At 44.0% G+C, this 15,215-nt stretch overlaps 1 protein-coding gene across 1 annotated transcript in view; it reads left to right on the top strand.

Moving 5' to 3' along the window:
* Positions 1-15,215, top strand: part of LOC119167659 (uncharacterized) — a 49,279-nt gene that overhangs the window by 10,224 nt on the left and 23,840 nt on the right. The window contains exon 2 of the mRNA XM_037419171.2: positions 6,083-6,234. Coding sequence (XP_037275068.2) covers positions 6,083-6,234 — 152 coding nt within the window. The remainder of the gene's footprint in view (positions 1-6,082; positions 6,235-15,215) is intronic.

Here is a 15,215-nt window from a genome sequence, read left to right as displayed (position 1 = left end):
AACACATATATGCAAGCTCAATGGGCCTTTTCACTTTTTTATTCCAAGGTTACAAATTTCGTCTTGTAAATCTGTGACGCTATCGTTGTCAGTCTTGGCAACAAATACGTTATTTAAAACAGCGGTTCGAAGCATTGTTCATAGCATGTTAGTAATATTTAGGGTATAACGTCCTAACACTACCCTGTGATTACGACAGACGCCATACCGGAGGGCTCCAGGTTGCATCGCCTCGTTCAGGTAGCATAACATGCTGCACTGGGTACTGGTGGAAAGCAGGACAAGCGTTATTGAATACGTGTACATATATAGGATTTAGAAGGGGCGTGCTTTAAGTCATTAACAGATGCCTCTTTTAGTTAAGCGATAAACAGATACGATACGCTTTCGTGGCACACGTGGAGCGCTTGGCTTCCAAGATACGATACACAGATAATTCGACCATTTGGGGCTCTTTAACGTGCACCTAAATCTGAGTACACGGGCCTCAAGTTGTTCATAGCAGGGGACTAGGAAAAATGGGTGAAAATCACAAGAAATAAAACTTTCTAGCAAATGTCTTGAGACGAGGAGTTGAGGCAGTTCCTAAACTACCATACCTACCTTTGCAGAGAAAAAAAAAGGTACTATAATTAAAGATGCTACTGACGCACTGACATAAAATAAAAAGAAACAAAATAATGGAAACTGTAGTCCTTAAACTTGACCCACATGTGACCTTCTTTTAGAAAGAAGCCTAATTATCGAACTACCTTAGGTAATTTCCTCGGAGAAAAGCTTTGCTCATTTCCCTATTTTTTAGGGTTTGACCACACTGCGGTCTTGACAAAAGACAATTTTGAGGTTTTTTTAATGCGCTCTAAAACTTTTTTTCTCCTTTCAAAACTGCATTCAGGATACCAACTGTCTTCATAGGCTTTTCGTGCTTTATATTCTTCACATATGTGGACTCTAAACATTACGATTTTATTTTTCAATGTCAAAAATCACCTTCCGACTTCAACCAACTCTTTTTTTGTTAGGTCTGCTTTTTTCGCAGCCACCCATTTTAGACGAAAACCACGACTGCAGAAACTTGGTCACCCTTAATAAGGGACGAACGTTTATATTACGAAAAAGTATCGCACTGTGAAAGCTGCTTCCACCCTATAGGTGGGAGGTCTCCTCCTTCCGGAACAGTCTGGCCTTGGCTGCCTTCTTGAAAACGCGTTTATTTTCCAGTCTAAGCACGGTGATCTGTAAAGTATATTGCATTAGGGTATTTGCTCCTGCGTACATGTTGCCTTCCAACTACGGAGCACTTAAGGGGCCCAGGCTCTATTATATGGTAGTATCATTTCATTTCACAACACAAAGTCAGAACAAGTTGCAGAGTAGCCATGTATATCAGTCATTTATGCTAATATATGTATATATATTTCGCTGAAGGCTTTCTTCCGTCACATTTTATTTGATGCAAAAGAAACACGGCCTTTTTTTCTCCTTTCTGTGCATCTTCTGTGGATTTTCTTAACACATTTGTGGTGCTTGCTTTCGCGATAATGTTGGGACCCATTTTTTTCTTCTTTTAGCAATCGCCGCACCTTCTCGCATTTTGAACGATGGTGTGACACTTGGGAGCGCAATCGTCCTATCATAGTCCTGTATCGACCCTCCCGATGAACGTCGCTGTTTATTGTTCGTGTGCAAAAACTTGCCGCTTCTTGTTCAGTGAAGGCGTCTCGTGAAGTTGCAACATACAGATCTCTTTCGTTGGTCTCCGCTTTTCGTTTCTTTGATGTTCGACGTAGGGGCCAAACTCGTGAAGCAGGATCTTTGCGAGGCTTCTATGCACTTGAAATCATGTAGGAAAGATATTTCTCGAGAAGAATAGGCGCGCGCAGCCAGAAATAAGTTTTTTGATGCGTAATGCAGGCACATATTCTTTGCGCAAGTGGCTGCTTCATACGACTGTCAATGCAGACTTGTCGTTGATGATGAGGTTGTCTCTCGCAATATTCTTTTGTCACTTGCCGCATGGCTCAGCATTGTTTGGGAATTGGTGAGAAGGAACACAAGGTGAATTCCCTGAACGGAACTTGCAATACGGAACCATGGTGGTCGGGCGGCCGTGACGTAACGCAGCAATACACCTTAACGCAGCTAATATATATCCATGTGCGTAATGCGCGAACTGAAGGTTGTGCGACTGCCTTCTCGACTAAAGAAATTACTGTTGACGGAACTCTGACAAAGGGCTGAATGAAATGCAGCCGTGGTGTGTAAATGCCAGAATAAAGCGAGCCGCACTAGACCTAAAAGGAAATTGACAACAACCTGCTTGTATATAGGCCCTTCGGAAAAACGACGGTGGTGGCGTCCCTGGTAAAAAAAAGAAACCGCCACAAAAAGCGTACGTCCGCAAGGCTCCGTTCTTCACAACAACTTGCTTGTAGCAATAAGCCACAAGAGAAATAATACAATTTTTTCAGAAAAACAGCTGCTTACTTGCCGGAGATCTGTAGTGTTGTGAATTTCTATTTCTAAACATGTTGTTCTACGAGCTGGAAAGATAGCGCAGAACTCAATAGCACTGCAGTTTTAGCTCCGGGGCAAGCGGCTTGCGAGCGTACGCAGCTGCGTACTTCATTTGCATTCTTCATGAACGTGGCTTACAGTACAAAGGAATGCAAAAGGGTTTGGGGTCCCCGAAATCAATGTTTTCAGGTTGTTTTAACATCTTCACTACTCACTATGTGGGGATTAACGCCCCAAAACCACCATATGATTATGAGAGACGCCGTAGTGGAGGGCTCCGGAAATTTCGCACACATGGAGTTGTTTAACGTGCACCCAAATCTGAGCACACGGGCTTACAACATTTCCGCCTCCATCAAAAATGCAGCCGCCGCAGCCGGGATTCGAACCCGCGACCTGCGGGTCAGCAGCCGAGTACCTTAGCCACTAGACCACCGCAGCGGGGCAGGTGTTAAAACCTTGACAAGGCACACTGTCACTCTCCGTGCGTGCCGTCCAAAAACGTTATTCAGCAGCAACGGTCCTCTCTCTTTTTTTTTACTTTCTTTCTCCTTATACGCAGTTTTTTAGGCATTTCATATACAAAACAGGTACGTGTTTTAAAAAGTTGACAGGCTGCAGACAGCAGCTATTACCCCTGAAAACACTCCAAATGTATTAGGGAAAATGAAGAAAAATATAAAATAGGTAGAAAAGGGAAGGGGCGCTTCGTCTTTGCGTGAGCAACCTCTCTAAATTGCGACGTCGTTGTCTGACGAGACCAAGGGCTAAAGGTGTCTAGTGCTGTCTGATTGGAGAACAGGTGCAGCACTGTTTATCTATCTTTCTGATCGTTGCCAGTGCTTTATACCTTATGAATTACGGCTTTCATTAGGCAATTTTTCCGCATTTTCACTTAGTGTCAGCTTGTATTATCTGCGAGCACATACATACCTACATTAGGCGACAAGACGTCTGGTAAATTAGTTTTCTTTTAGTCAACGAGCCTTCCTCTATCCTTGATTTCTTTAATAATCCCCCTTCCCCACTTCGTCGAGAACCCTTATTCCACGGTTTTACATCGACAAACTCCCTTGTGCCGTGTGCGCGGCGCAGAAGATGCGAGGTCAGGGTCGCTGCGGCCATACCGCCGACGGGTGGCGAAACATACTCAGAAACTCTCCCATTGCATTCGCGACAGGTGAGAAGGCCGTAAGGAAAGAAGCGTGCGCAGGTGCAGTCAAGCCCGGCCGTGGTCCGGGCGCACAGCGAGGGGAGCGTGTCGTCAACGCGCAACACCGGCGTGACTTATTGGAACCGCGCCAACAACTGTGACGCGTGGCGCGTTCTTACGAAGGGACAGGGTTACATGGGATAGTCAAAGGGCTGCTTCGCTTCTAATGAGCTTCGTGTCTAAGAACTAAAAGCAGTTAACGGTGAGTTGTCCAGATGTGAAAATTAGGCACTTTCCTCTTCTTCTGATTGATTTCACCACACCGGAGGTGAACGCATCCCAAACCGAGTTTGAGCCCGAAATTAAATAATCATCAACATATTTGGATATTTTGAAACCTTGTTATGCAGATCAGAAATGACAAGTCTCTCAACTTCGCTCAAAATATTGTACTCAGTAGAACTTTCTTTCCTGGTTCTTGTGTTCCTTTCGTCTTTGTTCTCGTGTATGTGCTCTGAAGCTTCAGTATGGAGTCAAAAAGCTGCGCGGTTAATTTCTTGGGACACTAAAGAAGCTTGAAACCACGAATATATTCAAGGAGCTATGAGTTTGAACACTCAGTCCACAATGATCAACCCTCCAAAAACATTTATTCCGCAGAATTATACCTCTGTGGACTAATCCTTAAACCCCATATTTTCACTTTGACAGGAAAACTGTTTGTTTCTGCATTCACAACTCCACAGACAAGCAATTAGTCCAATGAGATACATGTATGAGAACGCTCTATATTGCCAAATTACATGACCTTGTCATTGTCCAAAGTTATCTTCCTCCGTTATTCTCCTGAAGACAACTTTTGAGCAGCCTCTTCGAGTGTATGAACATTTGCCGAGCCGCTGAGCGGATTCCTTATGGCGATTTCAAAGACGCGCACACGCGCATAGGTTCTTTTCATGACGTGCTTCATGACGTAAAAGAATGCTAAGCGAACACAATCTCAAATGTGGCGCAGTCATTACACAGTTGCTGTGGAGCTCATAGGCGACTGGATGTGACGTTACCTCAGCTGTTGCGGTATTTAGAGTCGGTGGCTCCCTCGCCGGCTTGGTGGCACTGGTGTACAGCTGTTGTAGTTGCTATGATAATGGCAGAGTGGGTTTTGCCCTGGAAAGACAGCTGTGTTAATAGTTTGACTAAAAGCTCCGCGATTAAACACGCAAACACATACACGCGCACACATAGACACGCACGCACAGACAGTACTGTTTGTTTGCGGCAAGGGGCGATTTAAAAGTGTGTAAACACCAAAATGTGGTGATACCCTGCCTACAGAATTGCTATAATAATAAATTTTCACTGGTAACTGAAGGCGTAAAACTAAATAAAGAAAATATGAAATGAAAGCAACTAAGTGTGTTTGCCTTTCTTGTCTTTGCGTGATAGTCATCAGCAAAACATTACTTTATAAACCCAAAGTTGTGACGTCAATGTGCGTGCGGGAAATAACGATGAGGTTTCTAGGGAGGCGTTGCGATTGAGAACATGGTAGTTTAAATTTACGCCTTGAAATAGCAGCATGATTCATCGCATGACCACAGTGATGCGGTAGCATAGATGCAGTTTTCGATTCGACGCGGGGCATGGAGAGGAGGGGCATGAGTAGGTTTATCTGTTGCTAATAGAACAAATATTGGAACCTATTTTTTTTAATTTACCAGCGTAAATAAAAAAACGATGCTACGAGTATAGCTGGGTACTGCACGATGCTTCCTCACTTGAAGCGGCACGTAGCTGAAGTGTCAACAGTACTGTGTCAGTAATAAATCCAGACTTTTCAATTTTACAATAACGTAACTGTCGCAGTGAACGAATGACTCGCGATTCGGAATCCATAGAAACCATTGAAACAATTCACCAATAACAATTCAATCAGACAGAGTCGGTGATGAGGGGATGCTGCGATCAGCGGACGGTAGGGACGACACAAATATAATCAGCTTCGTTCTGGTTTCCGGTTACACGCCACGGTGCAAATAAACTCGTCATATTATGTGGTATCAGATGTGAGAGCTTTTGCTCGTCTAACAACGTTCAAGTACGCTCACTTTACTGCGTCCACGGGAAGCGACACCGTCGTTTCTTTACTCTGTTTGGTCTGTCAGGCTCATTTCAGCTTTTTTGGCAGGAATTCCATTAACGGGGATAAAATGTGCCTATGCTGGCAGCTATCGTAGTCTCCCAATAAACAGCTTTTCACCCAAGAAAATGAAAGGATAAAAATGAATTGTGTGACTACATTGCATTAAACGCTAAAATACAGATTGACTACATAGAATTAGCGCTACAATGAATTATGCAAATTTTGCTTCTAATACGATACGCGTCTATTCTTTTTCTTCTTACGACCAGGTGATGGACGTGTTCGATCGAGCAGTGAGCATTTACACTTCCATCAACGACACCGATATGAAGTGTGCGACTGCCTTTCGGAAATACTTGGATCTTGAACTGAAGAAGTGCACCTACGTCTGGGAACTGAAAGGACATGGTGGTTCTGCCAAGTGAGCTCCTCGTCAATGTCTATTATGAGTGCAGTATCTAGCTGAGTCACAATACTGATCCTAATAAGTGGTTAACCTCCCGGCCTTCCTTTCCATCTCTTTTTTTACGCAACCGTCCTAAAAGAAGAGTCACTGTAGCCCACTAATGCTTTTTATAAACAGCCCGCATAGTAAGTTATAAGGCGAATTGACAATCGTGGTCTCTTGAACTCGTTACGTTTTGTACGAATTTATCTGGTCATCATTTTCTAGCATTGGCCCCAGACCACCACTTATGAACTACAGGGTTCCATATAGTGATGCAGAGAAGTGTTACATAGAAGGGCGAATCTTCTGGAATAAGAACTTGGCTCTTACGCCATATTTTTAGTCTCTCCTTTTCTTTCACACTCTTCTTTCGCTCCTCAGGTGTCGAGTAGCATAGATGTGTGAAACTCCAAACTGGTCAGATCCACCTTTCCTGGACCCGAGCGGTTTAGTTCGCCTGTACGACACCACGTTGCGTATCAACCTTAAAAAGCTCAAAGTCCCGCCATGACGTATGCCGTGACGTAGCACTACATAAAATATATTCAAAATAAACTGTACACAAACCCTAAAACAATTGCTTCACCGCAGTGCGCAGATAAGAGCGCGGTGTGTCGGTGCCAATGACAGCGACGACTGCCAATGGATTGACAGTTTTTCTAGACATACCGTGCCAGACAGCTCACCGCATTTCGCACGAAATGTCTAGCTGTCGTAGAGACAGTCTTGGTGTATCAAAAGAAGCGTGTTCAATTTTTATTAAAGACTATAGTTTTCTCGGGCACCTTCGACGGAAAATTTTGGTCTGTCTGTTTGTCCGCCTTAACGCAACCTCAAACGGCACCAAACGGCCAGCCCAATCCACAGCGCCCGCCAATATTGCTCAAGGTTTAGCATTCATAGTTGTGCTATTGTCAAATAAAAATCAAATATTGAGCACATCTGAGGCGCCATAACAACACGTGTATGTTTTGTACGTCTGCCTTTATACTAGAAGAGGCAGACACAAGTAAGTCTGAAAAAACTGTAGCCTTTATTGTGCTGCGCTGCCAGTGCAACGCGATGCTCAAGAATATTTTTCCAACGCTTTACTACGGTGACACGGTGTTGGCACCTGCCCGTCGCATTGCATTCTACACCTTATCACCTCCGAGACTGGCTCGCATCTTTCTCCGTGGTCGCTCACGCATTCGTTTTCCAAGATAACTGCCAGATGGCGCTCGTGCCTAACGTGCCTAGATGCGCTTGTTCACCTCCGTTGCACACTCGAGGCACTCTAACGCCTTGCCTTCAGAATATCATTCACCGATGTTGTTGCACAGAACATCAAATAAACGTTTTGTTTACTCTCTCCAGGCGCAAGACTATCGACTTTCGACAACATTTATAGTGTGACATGTATATTCGGGCCAATTTTTTGTTTGTACTCAGTTCCTGCGCTGCCCGTATTCGTGTGCATGTGATAGAATCATGCTGCTTTCAGGGTTCCAATTTCTACAAGCGGCAAGCATTATGCCTGGGTATTGATTGATACTTGAGGTTTAACGTCCCCAAACCACCACATGATTATGAGAGAAGCCGTAGTGGAGGGCTCCGGAAATTCAGACCACCTGGGGTTCTTTAACGTGCACCCAAATCTGAGCACACGGGCCTACAGCCTTTTCGCATCCATCGCAAATGCAGCCGCCACAGCCAAGATTTCATCCCACGACCTGCGGGTCAGCAGGAACAGGACATTGCTCTACGAACAGGGCATTGCGGTTGTATAATAACCAATTTTTGAGTGTGGGTTCTACTTACGTGATTCTCGCTTGCTCCTTGAGTTACGTCAATATAAAATTCAATAACTTGGAGAACTCTAAAAATGAGAGTAATAAAAGGAAGGTAAAGATCGAAATGTGTCTGCCACCTCCAGCTTGGCGCTATCGAAGAGATTGTGGCCCAAACTTACGCACGCAGTCAGGCTTGCATTCCCACCACACCCTAATCTCGGTGTCGCACGGACATTTTTGCTCGCAATCAAGACCAGTACAGATCGATTTGGTACTCAAGGCTGGTACGGATCGAGACTGCATACTCTTTTAATATTAACATTTCGGCGCTCACATTGTTCACTGTGTTCACTGCCGGAACGTTACCAAGAATGCCCTCAAACCAACTCGTTCTTCTTTCCCTTCTTCTACAAGATAATCTTGTTAGCGTCACATTTATATACACGTTCAAGAACCCCTGTCCGTTGAAAGTTTACAAAGCCCTCGGCTATACAGCATCCGTAATAACCGTGCCGTGACTTCGAGGTGTTACGCCCCAAGTAATATTATTGCTGTAAGGAGAGCCGCAGCGCCAAACAGTGTCAATCGACTCATGTGTCATTGTATATCTACCTTGTTTTATTCAGATCTGTCTCTCCATCTCTCTCTCTTACACTCACACACACACACACACACACACACACATGCACACGCACGCGCACGCACACGCGCACGCACACGCACACACACACACACACACAAATGATTGAAGAGAAGGATGCACGCACTCAAGTGCTTATGAAAATATTTCGGCTGGGCGCAAGCCTGCGTTAGCATGAATGTACTATATGTCACCGCCTCTATATATGGGAAAGTAGACGTACACTAAGCGTGCTGCACCGCAATTAGAATGTATACGCTTCGAGAATGAATTATCAGCATATAGTGGACAGAACACTCCACGGCGAATCACAATAGCAATAAGATGGTGATCGCGTTAGACAAGAGGCCTAGTACTTACACATAAGGCGTCCGAGCCCAATTTCATCAATTCCGAAGATACATTACATGTGAACGCAAAGCGAGCACCCAAACAATTTTTTTCCAGAGCCACTCCGTGCCACGTATCGGCGTTGTAGGACTTTGCAAGCCATTTCCGGTTCCTCCAAAGTTCATAATATTGATTATATCCCACCCACTGGTAGCCAATAATGTTGCAAGCTTTAACACAAGGCATGCAATCAGATGAATAGCACTGCCAATGATTTCAGCCTGAAAATTTGTAGTGATTTTTCTTGTGAGACAGATAATGTAGTTCATATGCTTGTGTGCTCCATTTGCAAGTTGCTTTATATTGCTCTAACCAACAATGCGTTTGGTACCAGTTCAATAATCACCACACGAATAGGCGCTCTATGCTTTATTGTCCGATATCTAGACACATTCCCACCACCGGGCATACCATCTAATCATTTAACACGATGATATTGAAAGTGGGATTCACTTCACAATATAAGCACAATTTAATACGAACTGTGCGACTAGTTTATAGTTCGCAAGTTGAAAGTTGTAGGAGCCTAAACGAAAACACAGGTGAATTTTTCAGCGTGCTTGCATATTATAGCAACGCTTCCTAGAATATGACTATAGAATACAATACATGCACAGTTCCTTGCTCCCACAGACTACCTATCTTTGTGTGGACAATCATTTGGTCAGAAATGTGTCCTTTTTTGTTGTAGTTTTTGTATTATTTTGTTCGAAGAGATTCTTTGCTATGTACGTTTGCACGGTGCCGATAAATCTGATTAGTGTTATAAATATGTCTCAAAGTAACTCATTGCACAGAGGCGCAGTTTTTGTCTAAAAGAATAAGTTTCCGATGCGCATAGACACCGGTTGTGCTGTGCTGCGCCCTATAGTTTACATTTTTCTACCTCTACAGGGTGTTTTAGCTAAAACCACCGAGTAAATAAAAAAATTATACATGAGCACTACACGTCTTCGATTAGCGCATCATGTTTCTGAGTCATATAGAGCATGTTAGAATATTTTTCCAGTCGCCAAACCTAAACGATTCACAAGAACAGACTAATGAACATTGTAATAGTGACTCTAGAGAAAAATCTTCAATTTAAAATTCGTAGCGCCTAAACAGAAATAATAAAATTTTAATTCTGACATAAGACTACTGCACTGCTTAATTTATGTCAGTCTTGGTTTTGTTTCGCGTAATTGAAACATTATCACATACATCACTGCCTCCAAACGGCGCTGCGCTTTAGTGTCTACAAAGACGGGTTCAAGGAATTATGAAAGACTGTTCACGAAATAAGGTCACTTGAACAGACTATCGATGACTTCTAGGAATGTTAAGCAAATTCAAAATAGTTTTTATGCAAAATAAACATTGACAACAAAGCAGCCGCTATGTGCGAATGTGATGTGAAACCACAAGTAGAATTTGACGCAGCGCCGGCATTTTTTTTCTTTCCAGTGATCAGTGAGCAGCGAAACATTGGTTGCAAACTTGAGGCAAACAAGCGACGCGTGCTTGATCTGTTCATTAGTGTGATAAGCCATCATAGGGTTCGGCTCACGAAGACTGCACGGAGAACATGATAAATAGTGAGCCTTCAACAGCGGGCTCATTAAGTCTATAGGCAGAACTTTATTGCAAAAGCGCTTTTTAACATTGGATTTTATTTCTCGTTTTTTTTTCATTCACTCTGTTGTATATTAGTGCTGCCATATGGGTACCTATTCCAGGTAAGTCAGCAGCAAAGACAACATGCATGTGTCCATGCCTGAACTTAGCCTCTTAGGGATTACTCTTTGGACGGCGTAGAAAGAAAGAGAGAGAGAGATATGGTATGAAGAAAGGCAGGGAGGTTAACCGGAGAGTAAATGTCTGGTTTGCTACCCTGCACTAGGGAAGGGAGAATAGGAGACAATAAAGTAAGGAAAAGGGAATGAGAGAAAAAAAGCGGGACAGAAGTGAAAACACACAAACACATCAAAGCATCACAAACGTTCGACGAGGCGGGTCGATCGCAAAAACTTCAGTAAGGCCTTTGTAGCTTTTCGGTGGAAGTGGGATTGCGGTAACGAAAATAGTGTGTCATCAATGAATATTCCCGATGCAAGATATGCTAATCAGCAGATCACCGCCGTCGAGCAGTGGTTATGGAGCTCTGCTGCTTACCCAAAGGTCGCGGGCTCGATCCCAGCCGGGGCAGTCGTATTTCGATGTAGGTGAAATTCTAGCGTGTCGTGAACTGTCCAGTGTCAGTGCACGCAATGAACACCAGATGGTAAAAACTTCCGGAGACGTTCACTACGGCATCCTTAATAACTACCTCATGGTTTTAGACCGTAAATCACGAACGCAGAGTATACTAAAGAAAGAACGTGTTCAATCAGTGTAGTTTCACCTCACAAAAATAGTCCTGAAATCTTACATGCCTCTCGATTGTATTATGGACGCGCTCCCGTCAATTCAACTCAGGAATGACAAGCATCTTATGAGCCTACACCTCCTTTTTTGTTTATTTCATAGCAAAGTTGCGTGAGCCGAGAATTCAAGGAACTAAATGTAAGCCAGCACCAAAACAGACGATGGAAAATATCTGCTGTTGCTATGGCAACTAAGTGCAGCCGCGTTTTGTCGCGTTTCCGAGTCTGCTTGACTATACCGTTTCGCTGTTTGTTCCGCGCACATCCATCCGCGCCGCCGTTGCGGCGGACCTTCGCCGCAGTCACCGAGCGAAATGGCGAAGGTATTCATACATTGTATGCTATTGTGTTCATTTGTACATGTGCGTGTATGTACATACAAAATTTTGAAAATTTAGAAAAGAGTAAACACTCCCTCCGGCACCTACGCGGATGCTGGCTAGTGAGGAGTACATCGCAGCAGCGCATCATCTCTGATGCCTCAAAGCGGCTAATCTACAATTGTGTACATCTTTACTGACACTGTTTTCTAGCAGCTGACGTCGCCGTAGGTCGTTAGTTTATGTCATTAAACTTATCGTGTGTTCTCCGTCCTACATTCACAAATGCAATTTTCTTTCTTGATACTTATGTGGTGTACAGGAAAATTGATTGATTTGTGGGGTTTAACGTCCCAAAGACACCATTTGATTATGAGAGACGCCGTAGTGGAGGGCTCCGGAAATTTTGATCACCTGGGGTTCTTTAACGTGCACCCAAATCTGAATACACGGGCCTACAACATTTCCGCCTCCATCGGAAATGCAGCCGCCGAAGCCGGAAATCGAACCCGCGACCTGCGGGTCAGCAGCTGAGTACCTTAGCCACTAGACCACCACGGCGGGGCAGTGTACAGGAAAAGTGGAAGCGAAGTGAGCCTGTTCACCCAGGCAGCTGCCAGGTATCACAGTGAACCTATGAAGTACCCCCGTGTCAGATCCCTTATTGTAGCGAATTGTTGGTAACTAGGCTCTACTTTACAGAAATGATGCTGTTATACCTGGAGGTAACCTTTTTCATTCCGCCATAGGTGTGTATACAGGTAAATAAAAATATTAGTGGAACTTCTTTTAGAGTGATCGGAGGGGCGATGAATTTCGGCAATACTTCAGTGGCACCCGTTTTTCGTCCCGCTTCTGCCACGGTGGCATTAGATATGTTGACACTGTCGCGATCCCATAACCAATCACACAACAGAGAAGTGCGGAATAGATCTTTATGAAAAGTGATTTTTTCGTCGTGCGCCTTTGGGCTGTAATACTGAGGACAGCAGCAGCATTATTCCTGAATGTGTCCTGTTTTATAATTAGGGCTCCGTCGGTTCGGATAAATAAGAAAAGAAATTGTTAAGCAATCGCCTGTAAAATGTTTCGCCATGCTGTTTTATCCATCAACTCCCATTTTGAAGCGGTAGCGTCAAACAGCGCGTTTCGCTAAAATTCCTGCGTCAGTCTCGGCTTCGGCTTCGTTGGTTGTGAGCGAAAAATTATCAACTTATGCGGCACCGAAAAATTGAGAGCGACGCAAATAAAAATTAACAGAAAAATTCTAGACTCGAGATCGAGCGTGGGTTGTACGGGTCCAATGGGGATCAAAGCCACCTTGTTTGCGTGGCAAGCAGATGACCTACCACACGGCGAAGCGCCTGCTTTTTTTCTCTTTATTACGGCCAAGCGTCTGCTGGAATACATTAAGAATAACTTCCTCTGCTTGGAAATACAGTGAAAGTGACATGCTTTAGAAAGAAACACACACGTCTTGTATACATGCCTCACAATGCAATATTACATATTGCATTATTATTGCGTGGCACAAGCGTCCATAGCAATCGGGCGCTAGAATATGTGATTATCCCAATTAATTCATGGTTTGAAGCCGGTAACCCACTACAAAATGCACACATGCTACGCTTGTTTCCATAAGGCGATGTAAAGCATGCACAGCTGGTAAGAAGTTTTATCCTACGATTTAGTGTATGAAGTACTTACTAGGAGCCCAAGACCTTTATCGCGTTGAACTAAAGGCGAAGCTTTAGGGTCCCCTCATTTTCTTAACGACCATTATGACTTTGTTCTGATTTTATCAAATTAGCATGATCTAATCGGTCATTGGCACGTTAGACACAACGGCATATGCAGATTTTTAGGGGGGGGGGGGGGTCACGTTTTTGATATGGGCCTTTCTCGATGAGTATGCCGTAACAAAAGAAATGGAGAAGGAGGGGGGGGGAGGACCTGGTGTGGTGCCGCAACACGGCTACGCCATAATAATTTAATTATTATGTGGGGTTTAATGTCCCGAAACCACCATATGATTATGAGAGACGCCGTAGTGGAGGGCTCCGGAAATTTCGACCACCTAGGGTGTTTTAACGTGCACCCAAATCTGAGCACACAGGCCTACAACATTTCCGTCTCTATCGGAAATGCAGCCGACACAGCTGGAATTCGATCCTGCGATCTGCGGGTAAGCAGCCGAGTACCTTAGCCACTAGACCACCATGGCGGGGCACGGCTACGTCATCGGTTAACCCTTTTGACTAATACAAACTTCACCATCGTTTCACTGTGATTCTACGGCATTTGGCTGATAGTTCTCTTGGATATTTCGAATGAAGCGTCCGGTGGGATGCACAATGCCAAGTACTGAACAACTATATTAAGAATACAAAAAAACGATACGAAGGGCAAGATAGTAGCTTGCAATGCACAATCCGTAAATTGGGGTTCTGTCGAGACTTCCTCAAGGCTGGAGCAGAAATGATTTCTTTAGTGCTGGCATGTCTACCCTTCATACCCACTCTTCAATAGAAAAATAGCTATGTGAAGATACAGCAAAAGCCATTGCATCGACAGAACCTTTCAAGAAAAAACTGCCCCGTGAATCATCCCGATCGAAGAGGTACCAGAAATTCGTAGATGACAGGCAGCGACAGTTTTTGCAACCATCTGTGAGGAGGAGTTTCCTAGGCGTAAGATTACCGTGATATACTGACAAGTGGTTCAGCAGTACAGCAAGGTATCACTTGGAACGTTGATACACCCCATTGTTGAGAGATCGGGAATCACCACTCGAAAGGACTGAGCTTCCATCAGTGACAACAACCTTGTAAATTATTCTTGCATAGATTGCAAGTCATCACTTGCGTATATTACTAGAAGCGTTAGGATTGATATACAGTCAAATATGAATGGTCTCTATTGAAGTATTTCAGCGTATTCATAGATCCAGCTTTCACAGACATTGTTGTTTAATTCACCTGTCTGCCACTACGTGCCACTTGACCTTATCTGCTCAGGAAAAAAAGAGAAAAAGTTCAAGACTAGGTGCGGTCTGCCGCCTTGCGTCGTAAACGGCGACAAGGACCGACGACTTGTAACGGTAAAGAGACTAGTCGTTCCTCTATTCCATGGAAACGAATAGTTCAACGCATTGGAAAAAAATGCTGCCGGACTGCACCGGACACTTCCAAAAGGAAGTCAAGCGTATTCTTTCTTTTTCGTTCTTGTGATTGCCGGCCGTTTGTCCAGCTCGCAACGTAGAGAAAAAACCGTGATGATGTTGGCACGGCGATGGCGTCAGGCAAAATTAAGAACAGCTATACCCATCTAAAGCAATGTTACCATAGGCGAGCCTTGTAAGGCCGCGTCGTTGTAAAACCTAATTGCCTACACATAACTAAGATATTCAAATCACACTACAAAAAAC

Source organism: Rhipicephalus microplus, chromosome 6 (genome assembly GCF_043290135.1).
Source record: "Rhipicephalus microplus isolate Deutch F79 chromosome 6, USDA_Rmic, whole genome shotgun sequence".
NCBI lineage: Eukaryota > Metazoa > Arthropoda > Arachnida > Ixodida > Ixodidae > Rhipicephalus > Rhipicephalus microplus.
Note: the sequence above shows the minus strand (reverse complement) of the source record. Positions and strands in the feature narration are given on the sequence as shown.